A 20,213-nucleotide genomic window follows, 5' to 3' on the forward strand; every position below is an offset into this window, starting at 1 on the left:
ATTAACATGGGTTCTTGGAATTAGACATAATTCTAGCTGAGGGCATGAATAAATGTTACTAAATGCAGAGGACATGACCCTCATTTCTTCTGGCCAGTTGTATATTGTTAGGTCTTCATGACAATATATATACATTGTGGCGGTAATGGTAATGCTGGTGAAAAATCCATCAGCAGATATCTATATTTACATTTCTCTATCTTTTATATATCTTAATTTTTTGTATGAGGCTGTATAGTTTATGTATTTCTTTTTTTCATTTAAAAAATTAAGGTATAATTTATCTACAATAAAATATACCCTTTTTAGTAAACAGTTCTATGAATTTTCACAAGTACATTACAGTCTGTGACCAAACTCAAGAGACAGAACCCTCAACCCCCCAAATTCCCTCCTATCCCTTTGTGGTCAGCCCCTCCTCTCACCCCCAGCTCCTGACAACCACTGATTTCAACAGATCTATTTTTTAAAAGGCATTGGTCTTTCCACCCCAAGTTGACCTTTATTATAAAATCATAGGGGTGCCTAGGTGGCTTAGTGTGTTAAGTGCCCGACTCTTGATTTCGACACAGGTCATGATCTCAGGGTTGAGACATCAAGCCCTAGCTTAGCACAGAGCCTGCTTGAGATTCTCTCTCTCCTTCTGCCCCTTCCCACCCTGTGCCCTCTCTCATAAATAAATAAATAAATAAATAAATATCTTATTAAAAAAATCAGCCCCAGAAAGCTTTACTGAAAAGCTTTTTGTATATGTGAGCTGAAAATTAAACTTTGTCTCCTAGTTCAGTATAACTGTTTATGCCTCCTAACTAGAGACCTAATGTTTTACAGAAAAATCCTGTAGGAAAAAAAAGATGTTCTGAAGTAATAGTTCACAAAATTTTATAAACAAAATAAAAATAGCAAAGGACTACTGAGAAGCAGTATGCTATTATGATTAAGAGTATAAGCCATCAAGGGGTGCCTGCATGGCTCAGTTGGTTGAGCATCTGCCTTTGGCTCAGGTCATGACCCTGGGGTCCTGGGATTGAGTCCTGCATTGGGCTCCCTGTTCCATGAGGAGGCTACTTCTCCCTCTACCTCTGCTGCTCCCCCTGCTTGTGTTCTCTCAAATAATCTTTAAAAAAAAAAAAAAAAGGTATAGACCATCAAGTCAGTTTCCTTGGATTCAAAATCCAGACTCATGAATTATTAGCTATGGGATTTTCAGCAAATTATTGTTAACTGCTAAGTATTTCCTCATCTATAACATGGAGATATGTACTTACCTCATGGGGTTATTGTGAAAACTCAATGGGGTAATGCCAGTTGTTAGCACATGGCAAAAGCTCAACAGATACTGTTATTAATAATGTTGGACAGAGGAGTTAAGGAAAACATGATTAACTGGAAGGAAAGAAGGAAGTCAAAGTAACGAAGTCTGAGACTTACGACAACTCCTTGCTTTCTGAGGAGACTGAACCAGAATCTACACTCTGTAACAGTATTTCTGTAATTATATGATAATGTGGATATATATGCTCCTTGGACTTACATCACTAGAACAAGCGACTGACTCACCCTTTAGATGTTTTACGTTTTCCTTATTTGTCCATCTCCTTCTTGCATCTTCTCTCACTTCACGTCGGGCCACACTGCTCAAATCATGTGCATTAAATTCATGCAACTTGGGTAACAAGTCTCTCACCCATTCGTAACGGATTGGACACACAATTCTTGCGTAGACCTTGGTGGTAACTAATACCTCATGAAAAATGATCCATTCGAGTTTGGTTTCTTGTTCATGAAGCTATACAAAAGATTTCATTTAAGGATGATAACTCAGTAACTTGCCTCATTCCACATTTAACAAGCCACATACTAACAGCCCAAACTCTTCTGAATTAATTCCTATATTCTTCAATCAAACAGAGGGCATGGGCCAACCAGTACCTTTACAGCTTTATGTAATAAAGATATATGCCTCAAAGTGAAAAGCAGAAGACATTTATGCATGACTTAGTCCTACACCTTTACAAATTTCTTTCCTTTATTAAAAATAGGACACTTTAATAATAATAAGGCACTTACTGCTGAAGAAGGATGAATGTGAACTGGGCTTCCACGCCCATCCATTGTGCAAAACGTTCTCCCAACAGATCTAAAAAACAAAACAAAACAAAAATCAAAGGATAAAGACAAGAACAGTAAAATAATGAAATAAGTAGAGCACCAAGTCTAACAATAAACAATTATAATATGTTCTACCACAAAAAGTGTTATAAGCATAAGTTTAAACTTTTTCAAGTGTCACTATAACTTCTCTACCAACTCCTCTTAAATAATGATACAACTTCTCATTACATACAACCTAAACAGTCATTTAAGTACAAAGATTTTTTGGCTAATAAGTAGTAATATCAACAATAATATTGTATTTGTGCTTTAAAGTTTCCAAAATGATTTTATAATAAAGCCTCAAAACAACCTGTGAGTTTTGAGAGCAAGTCATTTTTATTAAGAAGTCAAAACTGAGATTCAAATAAGTCAACTAGCCTTCTAAAGATCACAGAGTTAATATATGGTGAAAGCAAGTCCCAAACATAGGTCTTCTGACTTAAATACAGTGTTCTTTATAGTATGCTACATCTCTTTTTAAAGAGATAATTTTCACTATTCTAAAATCTGATAATTAGAACACTGTACCTATCATTTCTCTAATTCATGTTTTAACTTCAAATTCCTATCCTCTTCTGGGGCGCCTGAGTGGCTCAGTTGGTTAAGCGTCTGCCTTTGGCTCAGGTCATGATCCCAGGGTCCTGAGATTGAACCCCACATTGGGCTCCCTGCTCAGCATGGAGCCTGCTTCTACCTCTCCCACTCCCTCTTCCCCCCACCCCACTCATGCTCTCTCTCTTTCTCAAATAAATAAAATCTTTTTAAAAAATTTCTATCCTCTTCTATACTTCCCTATATAAATGTTATTCCAAAAACTTGTCAAAATATTAGCCCTAGTTCAATCATCACCACAGATGATTTCCTATAATACTTTATAATTATTCCCATTATAACTCAGATCAGACTGCATTATAATTGTTTATATACTGTATGGTACAAAAATCTTTTTTACTTGAACCATTTGAGTTAGTTGCCAACCTTATGCCCCATCATCCACAAATATCTGAGTGTGTATTTCCTATAATCAAGGACATTCTCCTACATGACCATAATACATAATACAACCATCAAAACCAGGGAATTAACACTGAACATGACTAACATCTAATCCTCAGACCCCAATAAAGTTTTATCCAAATGTCCTAATAATATCCTTTATAGCAAAAGAATCCAATTCAGAATCAAGTATTAATTTTACTTTTCATGTCCCCTTAGTCTCCTTCATTCTGGCATACCCCCCCAGTCTTTCTTTGATCTTCATGATCTTGACAGCTTTTTGAATAATAATTTTGTAGTATGCCCCTCAATTTGAGTTTGTTTGTTTCAGGATGACTAGATTTAGGTTATACATCTCTGGCAAGAACATCACAGAAGTGAAGCTGTATTTTTCATTATATCCTATCAGGAAGAACATGATTTCAATTTGTTTCATTACTGATGGTGTTCACTTTGATGGTTTCATTTGGGTAAAATCTGCCAGGTTTCTCCACTAAAAGTTACTTTTCCCCTTCCCCGTTGTAATTAATAAGACTTTTGTGGAGGGCGCCTGGGTGGCTCAGTTGATTAAGCGGCTGCCTTTAGCTCAGGTCATGATCCCAGGGTCCTGGGATCAAGTCCCGCATCGGGCTCCCTGCTCAGCAGAGCGCCTGCTTCTCCCTCTCCTTCTGCCTGCCTCTCTGCCTACTTGTGCTCTCTCTATCTCTGTCAAATAAATAAATAAAATCTTAAAAAAAAAAAAGACTTTTGTGGAGAGGTGCTCAACTAATTCCATTTGTCATTAAACTTTTAATTTACTCATTTACTAATTTATATGACTATAGACCCATGATTTCACATTTTATTTAATGGGCTATATAATCCATTACTATCAATATTTATTTTGATGCTTAGAATGTCCTATATTGGATCAGTTGGGGCCTATTCAAGCTAGCTCCAGTGTACTTCTAACATGGCCTCAAACCTCATAGATCACTTCTTGCTTGCTGGCAAAATAAGATGTTCTGGGCTGATCTTGTACTTTCCCACCCCTATTTCTCCAAACAGTTCTGAGTCCTTTATGCAGCAGATGGTTGTTTCAAGTCAAGATCTGGGCACTAAGTATATTCATTGCTATTATGGTGTTATTGCTCCCAGTCCATCTCAGAGCTAGGGTGAATTTGTATATAAATATTTACACATATACAAATACATATTATAAATATACACAGTAACATCTATTTTTATTCCCATATCTATCTATTCATCCATCTAACTATATAGAAAACTGTAAGTTCACAATGATACCCTGAAATTCCAATCCAACACCACAGGGTTCATTCTCATTTTCTCCCTTTTAGTATTTCTAATACTCCCTTCACCATTCTTTAATATATTTAATTATGTGATCAATTCCTTTGTATATAATGAGTCTCCTATGATCACCATTGTTACCCCTTTCCCTAAGAAGATGCCCTCCCCCTCACTACACTCAGACTCAAACTCAGACTCTAAACTCAACACCAAACACCTCCTGTATGAGTGCCTTCCCCCTCCTGTTCAATCGCTGACACTCCACACCAAGTTGTTCTTCCTGAGATGCCATGCTCAACATGTTTGTCTTTCATATTCCCCAGAGCCACCCCTCTGGAAGAAAACCCTTGTCACTCAACTTAGGTGCTGATCCCCCATGCTAGACAGCTATCCTACAAACTCCCTCTTATTGAATATCCCACTCTGAGCCACTGCAGCTCCCCCTACACAAGTGACAATTACAGAGTCATTGTAATTGATGTCCTGATAATCACAGAGCTTAGATAAATCATCGATCTTTAATATTAAATAGTTCAACATTATAGCCAAATACAGTAGTATTTCTTATCCATTTCTCAAGCTCATATTGCTTACCTTCGAGCTACATTTTTGAAATAGCCTGCACAAAGACATCTTCGTAGTACTTCATGTTTAGGGCCTTCAAAGGTCTCTCTTGGGAAATCACTTTGCTATAGAAATAATAATATATATACAGTGGTAATATCACAGAATAATATGAAATAATCTTTTATTTTGAAAACTACACATTTCTAGAGACTTCTGTTTCTGGCCAATATGAAGTAAGAGGGATCAGATTTGGGGCACCTGGGTGGCTCAGTTGTTTAAGCGTCTGACTCATGATTTCAGCTCAGGTCATGATCTCAAGGGTCGTGGGATCGAGCCCCATGACAGGCTCCACGCACAGCACAGAGTCTGCTTCTCCCTCTCCCTTTGCTCCTCCCCTCGATCGCACTCTCTCTCTCTCTCTCAAATAAATAATAAAATCTTAAAAAAAAAAAGAACTCAGATTTACTCTTCTCCTTAGAAACAACCAAAAATGTACAAAAATATGAAATAATGATTTCCAAAATACTGAATATCAAGCAATAAAGGATAGTGATCTCTGAGAAATAAATGAAGTATGGGAAATAAATGAAGTAAGCCCAATGACTGGCCCAGCTTACAGTCAACCTGGAGAGAGATTCTGGATGAAGACTCAAGGAAGGAAAAACCCAAGTGGAACCTGGAGAACTCCCTGAGCTAAAGAGACAGAGCTGGGGCACCAGGGTGGCTCAATCAGTTAAGCGTCTGCCTCCGGCTCAGGTCATGATCTCAGGGTTCTGGGATCGAGCCCCGCATCGGGCTCCCTGCTCAGCGGGGCGTCTGCTTCTCCCTCTCCCTCTGCTGCTCCCCCTGCTTGTGCTCTCTCTCTCTGTGTCAAATAAATAAATAAAATCTTTAAAAAAATTTAAATTTAAAAAACATAAAGAGAAAGAGCTGAGAGTCCAGGAAGATTAAGACGACTAGAGTTCACAGGCCAAGAGTTCAGGAGAGAAGAGAACTTGATAGAGACAAAACTCCAGAGATTTGCAGAAGGGCCTCCACAAGTGTTTAGCTGAGCACTGGTTAGCATATAAATGTGAGGCAACTACCCAAGACCAGGAAAAGAACCTCCCCAAAGGATAAGAGGTAACAGTGCTTGTACTCACACAGTTAGGAATGGGGCCTATTTCTACAAATCAGAGATCAGAACACCTCATAATTTCCATAGCTGGGGGATAGTACTCAGAGAATCTTGCCAAAATGCTACTCAAGAAAAGATCGTTATAATAATTACCTGCTTAAGCTTCCTGATTAGTTCTCGAAGTTGAGCTTCAACACGAAATGCAGAAAATAAGCATCTCCAATGAATCCAATGTTTTTGGCACCATGAAGCTGGAGCTCCACTGCAAAACAAAAATACTGGTATCTTGAAAATAACTTCTATAAGAGAAAGACAGTCTAACAGAGGCACCTGGCTGGCTCACTCAGTAGAGCATGTGACTCCTGATATCCGGGTTATGAGATCAAGTCCCATGTTGGGCACTGAGTTTACTTAAAAAAAAACAAAAACAAAAAACAAAAAGTCTAACATTTTCATTTCTATTACAAAACTAGAAACAAATAAGCAACAGTCAGTTCTTTTATGAGACTTGTCCAATTACTGAGAAAGCACTTTAAGGAATTTGAAAAAACTAATGTAGGTGCCTCTGAGTGAATTAAAAAACAAGTTATAAATGAATTTCTTCTTATACACAGATGCTTTAACAAATATATACAATCATTTTCTCATCTAAGCTACTTCTACAGAACCAAAATTCTATAAGGTCATCTTCAGGAAAGGTTTAGGGAGAGAAAAAAAGAAGAGAACTAATACTATATAATAAACGCCTACTTAGTAACAGTAGGCTGGCATAGATAAATCTCACTAATGTTCACAAAAATACCTTGAGGTCAGTAGTACCCCCACTGAATCTTACTGTCTAAAGTCACATGGTAAATACATATTGGAGCTATATTTCAAACTGACAACTTTCTAGTACATAGAACTATTCCACATACCTTGATTTGCACTGTTCAAAGATGACAGCTAAAGTTGCAAAGTCATTAAATCCTCCAGCTTTAGCTGCCAATTCTCTGTGTCTTTGTTCTGCTTCCTTCTGGTACTCTGGATCAACTAAAATGACAATCAGAGAGGCAATTTAGTTATACTTTACATCAAATGCCTACATTCACTTTGTTTACTCAAGGTCATTAAAATCTGCCTCATCATCTACAGTGGAATAAGGTGAACTATATTAACCCTTCTGGGGGGTGGGGGAGCTCTAATTACTCCCACAAGTCCTTTTCTACTTTGGATATTTAACCAGAATAGTAATAATAATTCTCCCAATACATCTGCCTTTAAAATGGTATTTAGAATTTATTTTGTTTTGATTATAAGAGTAACCCATGTTCACAGTAAAAAAAATTATGTAAAAGTTCAACATTTACCACTTTGTCACATTACCCACAAATTAATCCTCAAGGCTAACCACTGTTAATTACTGAATGTGCATCCTTCAAGATATTTTCCTTTTTTTTGTTTTTTAAATTTTTTTTTAAAGTTATTATTATTAATATATATATTATTTGTTTCAGGGGTACAGGTCTGTGATTCATCAGTCTCACAGCGCTCACCACAACACATACCCTCCCCAATGTCCATCACCCAGCCACCCCATCCCTCCACCCTCCTCCCCTCCAGCAACCCTCTGTTTGTTTCCTGAGATTAAGAGTCTCTTATGGTTTGTCTCCCTCTCTGGTTTCGTTTTGTTTCATTTTTTCCTCTCTTCCCCTATGATCCTCTGCCTTGTTTCTTAAATTCCACACATCAGTGAGATCATATGATAATTGTCTTTCTCTGGCTGACTTATTTTGCTTAGCATAATACCCACTGCAAATGGTAAGATTTCATTTTTTGATGGCTGCATAATATTCCATCTCTCGCACACATACCCCACATCTTCTTTATCCGTTCATCTGTCGATGGACATCTGGGCTCTTTCCATGGTTTGGCTATTGTGTACATTATTGCTATAAACATGGGGGTGCACGTGCCCCTTCGGATCACTACATTTGTATCTTTGGGGTAAATACCGAGTAGCGCAATTGATGGGTCGCAGGGTAGCTCTATTTTCAACTTTTTGAGGAACCTCCATGCTGTTTTCCAGAGTGGCTGCACCAGCTTGCATTCCCACCAACAGTGTAGGAGGGTTCCCCTTCCTCCACATCCTCTCCAACATCTGTTGTTTCCTGACTCGTTAATTTTAGCCATTCTGACTGGTGTGAGGTGGTATCTCATTGTGATTTTGATTTGTATTTCCCTGATGCCTTCAAGATATTTTCTATGTATATACCAGCGTATGTATATGATGGTTTATTTTTACATAAATGGGTTATATGTTTTGAAACTTCCTTTATTTAATAATGGCTTCCTTGGACCCCTGGGCTAATGTAGAATTATTCATTCTCAAAATAGCTACATTGTATCCCCAGGGGTATAAGGAACATAACACAATTTAACCAGTCCCTATTTATCCAGTTCCTAATTAAGGGCAATTAGATAGGACTACCATGTAAGCAGAACTGAACTACTACAAGCTTTTCTTTCCTTTTTTTAACTTTATATTGAAGTAAAACATGCATGCAGAAAACTACCAGGTCATAACTGCATAGCTCAATGTTAACAAACACAACATACCAATATACCCAACACCCAGATCAACAAATAGAATATTACTAGCATCCAGAAGCCCTCTTTTTGCTCTCCTTCCAATAACTATCTATTCCCCTCCACAAGGGTAACCAGATCCTGACTTCTAACCCCACAGAAAGGTTTTGCCTACTTCTAAATTTTGTATAAATGTACTTCATGTGTCTGATTTCTTTTGCTCAACATTATGTTTTTGAGATTTATCTGTTACTGACATGGACCCAATCCCACTCAGCACTGATATGCTCTCTGATTGCCCAAGTTCCCCACACAGTACTTTACCCAAGCTAAATTTCTTTCAGAGTCCCACTTTTTTTTTTTCAAAATTTCCTAGGGTTCCTTCATTCATTCTACCACATCATACCACAATTTCTATTCCTTCAGTATACCCATCACAACTAGATTTAGCATAGGCACCACGATGCCTGATACTAGAAAGCAGCACTTATATAGACTACGATGTGAATCTGCAAAGCAGCAGTTCTGGTATTAGGAGGAAAGCAATCTGATTAAAGCAAACACTTATGAAGATAAAAAGTCTTTCATCCCAGGCTTTAAGTAGCTTCCACCTTTGTTACCCAGGTAACAACTGAAGGAAGCAGCTAGAGACAAAAGGAGAGAGAATATGATTAACTACAGACCATACAAACAGCACTGTCAAGGTGAAAATACAATTCCCATCTCTTGAACCACTCAGGGAAACTGATTTTTAAGCCAAAACATTTAATTTCAAGTACTGAATCACCACTGCCCAAAAGGTATTATGCCAAAAGTCAAATTGCACTAGACTTGAGCATCACCCTGTTCTGGCTCCCAACACTAGGAGACAAGCCTATCTATCAGGCTGGGGCCCCTGGATCCCTCAATTGTGTTTCCTGCTATAGAAATGTAGAGCACCAGCTGCCTTGGACCCCTGGGCTATAAAGCCTCAGAGAAGCTTCCTACCTTGGCTCAGTTCTTATTTTCTCTGCCTCTAGCCAACCATTCAATTTGGCTATAATACCTCCTAGCATAATTTATACAGGTGGCTTACCATCTCTTATTAAAAGGTCAGTAGAACGGCAACAACTTTCAGCACAGATTACAATTTTAAGCTCAGCTCATGTTTTCTGAAGATTAACTCTGCATGGTTAGTGTTGGATCCCTGTTGTTTAGAGTGGCTACCTGCTCACGTTTTTAAAAATGTAGAGAGCATATTGCTTCCCTGGATGTCCATCCCACATTGCTACCTTCTCTTTGTCTCTTCCTCCATTATTCTCAAAGTCAAGAGAACAGATAACATTTTTTTGTTCCTTTTCCCTGACTCTCCCCCCGCAAAAATCTAATTAACTAAAATTAAAACAGGCAGAAGTCCCATAGTAAATTCAAGATATGTATGGGAAAGTCAAAACCCGTATCACACACGGTTCCTAAAATTTCAGCAAGTTTATCTGCTAAACAACAGTCTGACTATCCATCTTTAATTACTTTCCAGTAGACTTGTCACTTTATTATCTTTCCCCAGATGAAATTCTTTTTTTTTTTTAAGATTTTATTTATTTATTTGACAGAGAGAGACACAGCAAGAGAGGGAACACAAGCAGGGGGAGTGGGAGAGGGAGAAGCAGGCTTCCCGCCAAGTGGGGAGCCCAATGCGGGGCTGGATCCCAGTACCCTGGGACCATGACCTGAGCCGAAGGCAGACACTTAACGACTGCGCCACCCAGGCGCCCCGTCCCCAGATGAAATTCTGTTATCAGTTTTATGTCTTGCAAATAGGTAGATCTACTGAAGCAAGAACTGTAAGTAACAAGATGAAGCAGTAAAACAAGGTTGCATGAGCTGAACTTCTCCATTTGGAAAATTAATTCAATACTTTTCTATATAGCAATCAAACAGAAAACAAAACAGGATTTCAATAATAATAAGTCCTCAGAGCTGAAACAGAGGAATAAAACCACAAGTGTCACATGCACATAAAATGCCCTTTATGTCTAAAAAGTCACAATTAACATAATTAAAGACTACAGAACCAACCCAGTGTTATTTTAAATTTGTTCCATTTTAAGGCAATGATTTTTACCACCTAAAAAGTATTTAACAGCTCTCACTCTATTGTCTGACTTCTAAAACAACATCTATACTAGCAGATATTGGATACGGTTTACTACAGCAAAAGACAGATCATTAAAAATGTTGACAGTGTGATCATCTTGATATTTATAATCTTAATTTAATGTTAGAAGTGAGAATACTATCCAGTTTTACCAGTAAGTATATGATAAACTAAATTAGGTGATCTCCAAGACCCAAGCCAGAAAGGACTGCTTAACCTATAAAGACTACAAATGCTTATAGAAGCAGCTGGAAAGCCAATACACATTTTGGGTGTAACAAGATCCTAGCAAGTCACATGCTCAAAACCTGAAGCTGCATTCTGCAGCAGCTAAAGTTCTTCATGATCCAGATTTAAAAATTAATTAATTATATATATGCGCATATATATATATATATATATATATATATATGCGCTAAAGTATCTCTCTAAGTTATGAAGAAAAAACTGGTAGCAATTGTTGCCTCTAGGAATCAGACCTAAGGACATCTTTAAGAGAGGAAGACTTACTTTTCACTTAATTCTTTGTGCAGTGTTTGAATATTTAACTATGTACATATATTGGAAATGGTGATGTGAGGAGTTAGGTGAAACCTCTGTCCCAGACAGACATCTGTTAAGCCAGTCAAAATTACCAAAGACAATCATTTAAAGTCTCTGGAGATTGACTGAATCTATGGACTTCAGTAAGAACAGAAGGAAGGATCACATTCGAGTAGGAACTACACTCAACCCCCCATAGCTCTGTGTGTGGAAGAACTATTCCAGAGCGTTTAGCAACCAGAAAGTGGCAGCCTTTCCCTCATCTCCAGCTCCTACTCTGTAAGGAGGATCAAGGCCCAACAGCTCATGACTGTGAATTACTGCTTTCCCTTCCCTTACAGCTCTGGATTGCAGAAAAGCTATTCTAGTGAGTTCAGCAGCTGAGTGGTAGCTCCCACTACTCCCAGTTTCCTAGAGTTATACCAGGTTTTTGTTTTTGTTTTTTTGTTTTTCTTTTTGCAGTCACAGATGCCATCTCACCAAGCTTTATGCTAAGGAAGATGTATACTGGGCAGTGGTGGTAACCAAAGCACCAGTTCCCACCACCTCCCACTTCAAGCTTCTGCTCTATTGGGAGGATCTTGGTGGGGCAGCCAGTGAAGAACCCATCCATTCCCAATCAACTCCCAGCTCCTGCTCCACAGCACAGAGGTTCTTCCCAGAAGAGGACAGAGACAAGCACTATTAAAAACCAGCAATACTTTGCCCCTGCCAAGGTGCCCAACTTTATTTGGATCAGACTATAGAGTAATTTATGCCCCAAAGGCACTGTCAAAAACAAGAGAGCAATCACCTAGCAATCAGTGGAGACTAACAGCTTAATCTGTTACCATTAGAGGCAGACCAGCAAGAAATTAAGGCAGGCCAAAAACTTCACAGAAAGATCAGAGAAACCAGCTAAACCCATAGTTGTCCTGATGTTCTGAAAGACTATGCAGATCTCCAAGGCTGTACTTTCTGAGGAGGTACAAAAGGAAAGGGAACATCCGAGCCTCTGGTCTATGGCTGAACATAGGACTAACTCATAAACTCTGAACTGTGAAAGCAGTCTCCAAACCACATAACACAGATTCAACAGGAAAGGATGCAAACATCACTAGCTTAAAGGTATTAAGTACAACCTGCAACCAACCAGGAGCTGACTGCTGGAACTGAAATGTACAATAAGAAATAGAAAAACTTCACTGAGTGGGGCTCAATAGTAGATTTGGGCTGGAAGAAGAAAGAATCAGCAAAATATAGATCAAGAGAGATTATGCAATCCAAAGAACAGAGAAAAAAAAAAGAATGATGAAAAATGAGCAGTCTCAGAGCAATGTGGGACACCATTAAGCACATGAACACTTGTATAATGGGACTGCCAGAAGGAAAGAAGAGGAAGAGGTAGAAAAAATTTTAAGGAAATAATGGCTGAAAAATTCCAAAATTTGATGAAAAACATTAATCTACACATTGAGGAAGCTTAATGAACCCCAAGTAGGATAAAAGCAAAAAGACCCACAGACTCATAATAGCCAAAATACTGAAAGCAGCAAAAGGAAAATGACTTATTATGCACAAGAGAATGCCAATAAAATTAACAAATGATTTCTCATTAGACGTGATGGATGCTGGAAGACTATGGGATGATATATTTATTCAGTGTTGAAAGAAACTGTCACCTAAGAATCCTATATCCAGTAAAATGATCTTTCAAAATGAAGGCAAAAATAAAGACATTCCCAGATAACAAAACCTGAAAGAATTCATTGCTGGCATACCTGACTTACAGGAAATAATAAAGGAAGTTATTCAGGCTGAAAGGAAGTGACATCAGATAGTAATTTGACACTGAAAAAGAGCACTGGTAAAAGTAAGTATGTAGGTAAATAAAAAAGAGAATATAATTATTTCTTCTATTATGTCCCCTTATGTGACTTAAAAAGAAATTACATGAAACATCATCTATAAAATTGTGTTGTTGGGCCTATTAACATAGAAATATATTTGATAATAACACCTCATGGATTACCTATTTTTATTTTTAAAGATTTTATTTATTTATTTGAGAGACAGAGAGAGTGAGCAATGAGCGGGGGGAAGGGCAAAGGGAGAAGGAGAAAGACTCCCCACTGAGCACGGAGCCTGACATGGCACTCGATCTCAGGACCCCGGAATCATGAACTGAACTGAAGGCAGACACTTAACGGACTGAGCCACCCAGGCACCTATGTACTACCTATTTTAAAAAAAAAGAGGCCTAGGTCAGTATTTAAGGGGAAAAAAACCCTCAATCCTGTATCTGACATAACAATAGAAAAGGCCACTGCTATTTTATAGTTGCATTGTCATTCTGTGGAATTTAGAAATGCTGAATCTCTGAGTTACCTTAGAGCTTTGGGGGTAATGCATGTTTCATATCCATTAAACGACTGACATCAAGTGCTTCACAAACATAAGACTTAATCAAAAATATCTCACCAGGGGCGCCTGGGTGGCTGCGGGTAGGAAGGTTAAGCGTCTACCTTCAGCTCAGGTCATGATTTCAGAGTCCTGAGATAAAGCCCTGCATCGGGCTCTCTGCTCAGTAGGGAATCAGCTTCTCCCTCTCACTCTCCTTCTAGGCTCTCCCTCTCTCTCAAATAAATAAAATCTTAAAAAAAAAAACCTCACCAAATCAAAGCACAGAATATAAGACATATTCCTACTGGCTATATTATCTGAATATTCTAAAGAGTTAGATCTACGAATATTCTAAACAGTTAGATCTATGTCCACAGATATCTAAGGCCAAGTATTAGGCTAACAAAGGGAAGTCTCCCTTTTCCTTGAGTGCCTACAAATATAGCTCATTTTCAAATATCGTTTTCCTAAAGTGTAGGTCCCAAATAAAGGCCTTCAAGATACCAAAAACCAACCCAAGGACTTGATAAAAACAAACAAAAAAACAAAGAACACATAATTAAAACCTAAGACCTGAGCACCTGGGTGGCTCAGTTGGTTAAGTGTCTGCCTTTAGCTCAAGTCATGATCCCTGGGGTCCTGGCACAGAGCCCTATATTGGGCTCCCTGCTCAGCAGGGAATCTGTTTCTCCATCTCCTTATGCTCCTCCCCATTGCTCGTGCTCTCTCTTTCTCTAATAAACAAATAAAATCTTAAAAACAAACAAATAACCCAAGACCTGAACAACCTAAAAAGCTAAAAAGTTGAGTCAACAATCCATCCACAGACAGAAGATTCTAAACAAAAGTTTTAAAACCTGGGTGGCTTGGTCGGTTGAGCGACCAACTCTTGGTTTCGGCTCAGGTCATGATCTCAAGGTGGTGGGATCGAGCCCCGCAGTGGCCTCAGCCTCCACGCTCAGAGTAGAGTCTGCTTGAGATTCTCTCTCTTTCTTTCCCTCTGCCCCCCTCTCTGCTCACGCAGGCAGGCACACACGCATGTCCACTATCTCTCCCTAAAATAAACAAATAAGATCTTTAAAAGAAAAAAAAAATTTTAAACCAATACCTGAACTTCTACTTCCAGGACTGGAATGGACTTAATTTTTCATTTCTTCTCAACTTCTTTCAAAGACATATGAGGGTTTAAAGGAAATATTATATACTGTATTTGAAGTTTATAACATATGTAAATGTAATTTATATGACAACAATAGCACATATGATGGAGGAGTGAATGGAACTAAATTGTTGCAAGGTTTCCTGTATTTTACAAGAGGCAATAAAAAAAAAACAAGAGGCAATAAAATATTCATTGAGTAAACTGTGATTAAAGATGTATATTATGGGGCAGAGCAAGATGGCGGAGGAGGAGGAGCCCTGCATTTCCTCTGGTCTCAGGAATTCAGCTGGATAGAGATCAAACCATTCTGAACACCTACGAACTCAACAGGAGATCGAAGAAAAGAATAGCAACAACGCTGAACAGAAAAGCGACCACTTTCCCGAAGGTAGGACGTGCGGAGAAGTGAATCCCAGGGGATATTCGGGAGGATAGACAGCAGGGGAGGGGGCCTCCATGGGCCGCTTTTGGCAAGTGATAGAGCCGCGGAGCACAAAATCGGAACTTTTAAGAAGTCAGCTCCGCTGAGGGACGTCGCTCCAGTGGCTAAGCAAGGGGTGGAACCCTCGCTGGGACGGTGTGGTCTCAGGACCCTCAGGGTCACAGAAACACCGGGAGTGCCTGAGTGCGGCAGAGCTCCTGGGTATCAGAGCAGGGAAGCCGGCTGCAGAGACGGAGCCGAAGCGCGGACTCTCAGCTCGGGGTTGCCATAAACCGTGACCCACGGCACAGTCGGGCCACTGCTCCTCCAGCAGGGACCCAACAAGCGGCAGATCCGGGGAGACTCCCCTTCCTCCCCTGGGAGGAGCGGCGCGGGAACGCACCGCAGGGATCTGCTGGGTTTGGAGACTCCACACCTAGTCAGGGGCCAAAGACAGAAACGCTCCATCACAGGCCGGGTGGGCATGGAGTGCAGCGGAGACGGGGGAGACAGGGGAGACAGGGGAGACAGGAGTGATTGACTGCTTTTCTCTGGGGGCGCACTGAGGAGCGGGCCGAGTTCTCAGCTCCTCTGGGGCGGAGATTGGGAGGCCACCATTTTCACTCTCGTCCTCCAAAGCTGTACCAAACGCTTGCAGGGAACAAAAGCTCCCGAGAGCAAACCGGAGCAGATTACTTAGCCCAGACCGACAAGGGCAGGCAATTCCACCTCCGGAAACAGACCCCTCCCCCAGAAGATCAGCAAGAACAGCCAGCCAAGACCAAGTTTACCAATCAATGAGAACGGCAGAACTCCAGTGCTAGGGGAATACTGCACATAGAATTCATGGTTTTTTTACCATGATTCTTTAGTCTTTCAAAGTTAATTTTTTTTAACTTTTTTTTTTTAATTTTTCTTTTTCCCTTTTTCAGCCAACATCCTCTCAATCTCTTTTTTAAAAAACAGTTTTATTTTTCATTTTTAGAGTCATATTCTATCTCTTCATAGTAGTTACCCTTATTTTTGGCATATATATATAAGTTGTTCTCTCTTTAAAATTTTGAGATACAGTTTCTTCTAACAGACCAAAATATACCCTAAATCTCTAGTGTATGGCTTTGTTCTAGTCTCCTGCCTGATCACATTCTCTCCCCTTTTTTTCTCTCTTTTTTTTTTAATCCTCTTCTTTCTTTTTTCAAACAACTTATCAATTCCTTTTATAAAATTTTTTGTAATTTTCTTCTTTACAGTCATATTCCATCCCTTCATCATATCAACCCTTATTTTGTACATATATAAGTCTTTCTTTAAAATTTTGGGAGGCACTTTCTTCTAACAGACCAAATATACCCAAAATCTAGTGTGCGGCACTGATCTATGCACCAGCCTGATCATATTTGATCATATTCTGTTTTTTTTGTTTTGTTCTGTTTTTCTTTGTTCTTATCTTTTTCTTTTCTTTTATTTCTCTCTTTTCCTTTCTTTTCCCCTGGTTTCAGGTCTTTTCTGATTTGTATAGAGTGTATTTGCTGGGGACGTTGTTACCCTGTTAGCATTTTGTTCTCTCATTCATCTATTCTCCTCCGGACAAAATGACAAGACGGAAAAAATTACCTCAACAAAAAGAACAAGAGGTAGTACCATCTGCCAGGGACCTACTCAATATGGATCTTAGTATGATGTCGGACCTAGAGTTCAGAATCATGATTTTAAAGATACTAGCTGGGCTTTAAAAAAGCATGGAGGTTATTAGAGAAACCCTTTATGGAGAAATAAAAGAACTAAAATCTAACCAAGTCAAAATCAAAAAGGCTATTAATGAGGTGCAATAAAAAATGGGGGCACTAACTGCTAGGATAAATGAGGCAGAAGAGAGAATCAGCGATATAGAAGACAAAATGATAAAAATAAAGAAGCTGAGAAAAAGAGAGATAAACTACAGGATCAAGAGGGCAGAATTCAAGAGATAAGCGATACCATAAGACAAAACAACATTAGAATAATTGGGATCCCAGAAGAAGAAGAGAGGGAGAGAGGGGCAGAAGGTATATTGGAGCAAATTATAGCAGAGAACTTAATTAATGTGGGGAAGGAAACAGGCATCAAACTCCAGGAAGCACAGAGAACCCCTCTCAAAATCAATAAAAATAGGTCAACACCCCGACATCTAATAGTAAAACTTGTGAGTCTCAGAGACCAAGAGAAAATCCTGAAAGCAGCTCGGGAGAAGAGATATGTAACCTACAATGGCAGAAACATTAGATTGGCAACAGACCTATCCACAGAGACCTGGCAGGCCAGAAAGGACTGGCATGATATATTCAGAGCACTAAACGAGAAAAATATGCAGCCAAGAATACTATATCCAGCTAGGCTGTCATTGAAAATAGAAGGAGAGATAAAAAGCTTCCAGGACAAACAAAAACTAAAGGAATTTGCAAACACGAAACCAGCCCTCCAAGAAATATTGAAAGGGGTCCTCTAAGCAAAGAGAGAGCCTAAAAGCAGCATAGACCAGAAAGGAACACAGACAATATACAGTAACAGTCACCTTACAGGCAATACAATGGCACTAAATTCATATCTTTCGATAGTTACCCTCAATGTAAATGGGCTAAATGCCTCAATCAAAAGACACAGGCTATCAGATTGGATTAAAAAACAAGACCCATCGATATGCTGTCTGCAAGAGACTCACTTTAGACCCAAAGACACCCACAGATTGAAAGTGAAGGGGTGGAAAACCATTTACCATGCTAATGGACACCAAAAGAAAGCTGGGGTGGCAATCCTTAGATCAGACAAATTAGATTTTAAACCAAAGACTGTAATAAGAGATGAGGAAGCATGCTATATCCTACTTAAAGGGTCTATCCAACAAGAAGATCTAACAATTGTAAATATCTATGCCCCGAACATGGGAGCAGCCAATTATATCAGGCAATTAATAACAAAAGCTAAGAAACACATTGACAACAATACTATAATAGTGGGGGACTTTAACACCCCCCTGACTGAAATGGACAGATCATCTAAGCAAAAGATCAACAAAGAAATAAAGACTTTAAATGACACACTGGACCAAATGGACTTCACAGACATATTCAGAACATTCCATCCCAAGGCAACAGAATACACATTCTTCTCTAGTGCCCATGGAACATTCTCCAGAATTGATCACATCCTAGGTCACAAATCAGGTCTCAACCGGTACCAAAAGAGTGGGATTATTCCCTGCATATTTTCAGACCACAGTCTTTGAAACTAGAACTCAATCACATGAGAAAAGTCGGAAAGAACTCAAAAACATGGAGGCTAAAGAGCATCCTACTAAAGAATGGGTCAACCAGGAAATTAAAGAAGAATTAAAAAAATTCATGGAAACCACTGAAAATGAAAACACAACTGTTCAAAATCTTTGGGATGCAGCAAAGGCAGTCCTGAGAGGAAAGTATATAGCAATACAAGCCTTTCTCAAGAAACAAGAAAGGTCTCAAATATCTAATCCTACAATCGCTTCTCAGCCTTTTGGCTAAGATCAAGTGTAGTATCAAATACCTAACCCTACACCTAAAGGAGCTAGAGAAAAAAACAGCAAAAAAAAGCCTAAATCCAACAGGAGAAGAGAAATAATAAAGATCAGAGCAGAAATCAATGAGATAGAAACCAAAAGAACAGTAGAACAGATCAACAAAACTAGGAGCTGGTTCTTTGAAAGAATTAACAAGATTGATAAACCCCTGGCCAGACTTATCAATAAGAAAAATGACCCAAATCAACAAAATCATGAATGAAAGAGGAGAGATCACAACCAACACCAAAGAAATACAAACAATTATAAGAACATATTATGAGCAACTATATGCCAGCAAATAAGATAATCTGGAAGAAATGGATGCATTCCTAGAGATGTATCAACTACCAAAATTGAACCAGGAAGAAATAGAAAACCTGAACAGACCTATAATCACTAAGGAAATTGAAGCAGTCAACAAAAATCTCCCAATAAACAAAAGCCCAGGGCCAGATGGCTTCCCAGGGGAATTCTACCAAACATTTAAAGAAGAATTAATACCTATTCTCCTGAAACTGTTCCAAAAAATAGAAATGGAAGGAAAACTTCCAATCTTGTTTTATGAGGCCACCATTACCTTGATCCCCAAACCAAAGACCCCATCAAAAAGGAGAATTACAGACCAATATCCTTGATGAACATGGATGCAAGAATTCTCACCAAAATACTAGCCAATATGATCCAAAAGTACATTAAAAGGATTATTCACCACGACCAAGTGGGATTTATCCCTGGGCTGCAGGTTGGTTCAACATCCGCAAATCAATCATCGTGATACAATACATTAACAAAAGAAAGAACAAGAATCATATGATCCTCTCAATAGATGCAGAAAAAGCATTTGACAAAGTACAGCATCCTTTCTTGATCAAAACTCTTCAGAGCATAGGGATAGAGGGTTCATACCTCAATATCATAAAAGCCATCTATGAAAAACCCACAGCAAATATCATTCTCAATGGGGAAAAACTGAGAGCTCTCTCCCTAAGGTCAGGAACACGGCAGGGATGTCCACTATCACCACTGCTATTCAACATAGTATTAGAAGTCCTAGCCACAGCAATCAGAGAACAAAAAAAAATCAAAGGCATCCGAATCGGCAAAGAAAAAGTCAAACTCTCACTGTTTGCAGATGATATGATACTGTATGTGGAAAACCCAAAAGATTCCACCCCAAAACTGCTAGAACTCATACAGGAATTCAGTAAAGTGGCAGGTATAAAATCAATGCACAGAAACCAGTGGCATTCCTATACACCAACAAAAAGACAGAAGAGAGACAAATTAAGGAGTCAA

General features: G+C 39.0%; 1 protein-coding gene across 2 annotated transcripts in view; it reads right to left on the reverse strand.

Annotated features, from left to right (window-relative positions):
• The window catches only part of DHX40 (DEAH-box helicase 40), a 54,423-nt gene that overhangs the window by 1,861 nt on the left and 32,349 nt on the right, over positions 1 to 20,213 (reverse strand). For both annotated transcript variants that reach the window (XM_027568037.1, XM_027568036.1), the window contains exons 13-17: positions 7,048 to 7,162; positions 6,284 to 6,392; positions 5,041 to 5,135; positions 2,071 to 2,140; positions 1,561 to 1,789 (exon numbers count right to left, since the gene is read on the reverse strand). In XM_027568037.1, the coding sequence (XP_027423838.1) occupies positions 1,561 to 1,789; positions 2,071 to 2,140; positions 5,041 to 5,135; positions 6,284 to 6,392; positions 7,048 to 7,162 (618 nt within the window). The remainder of the gene's footprint in view (positions 1 to 1,560; positions 1,790 to 2,070; positions 2,141 to 5,040; positions 5,136 to 6,283; positions 6,393 to 7,047; positions 7,163 to 20,213) is intronic.

This window comes from Zalophus californianus, chromosome 16 (genome assembly GCF_009762305.2).
Source record: "Zalophus californianus isolate mZalCal1 chromosome 16, mZalCal1.pri.v2, whole genome shotgun sequence".
Classification (NCBI taxonomy): domain Eukaryota; kingdom Metazoa; phylum Chordata; class Mammalia; order Carnivora; family Otariidae; genus Zalophus; species Zalophus californianus.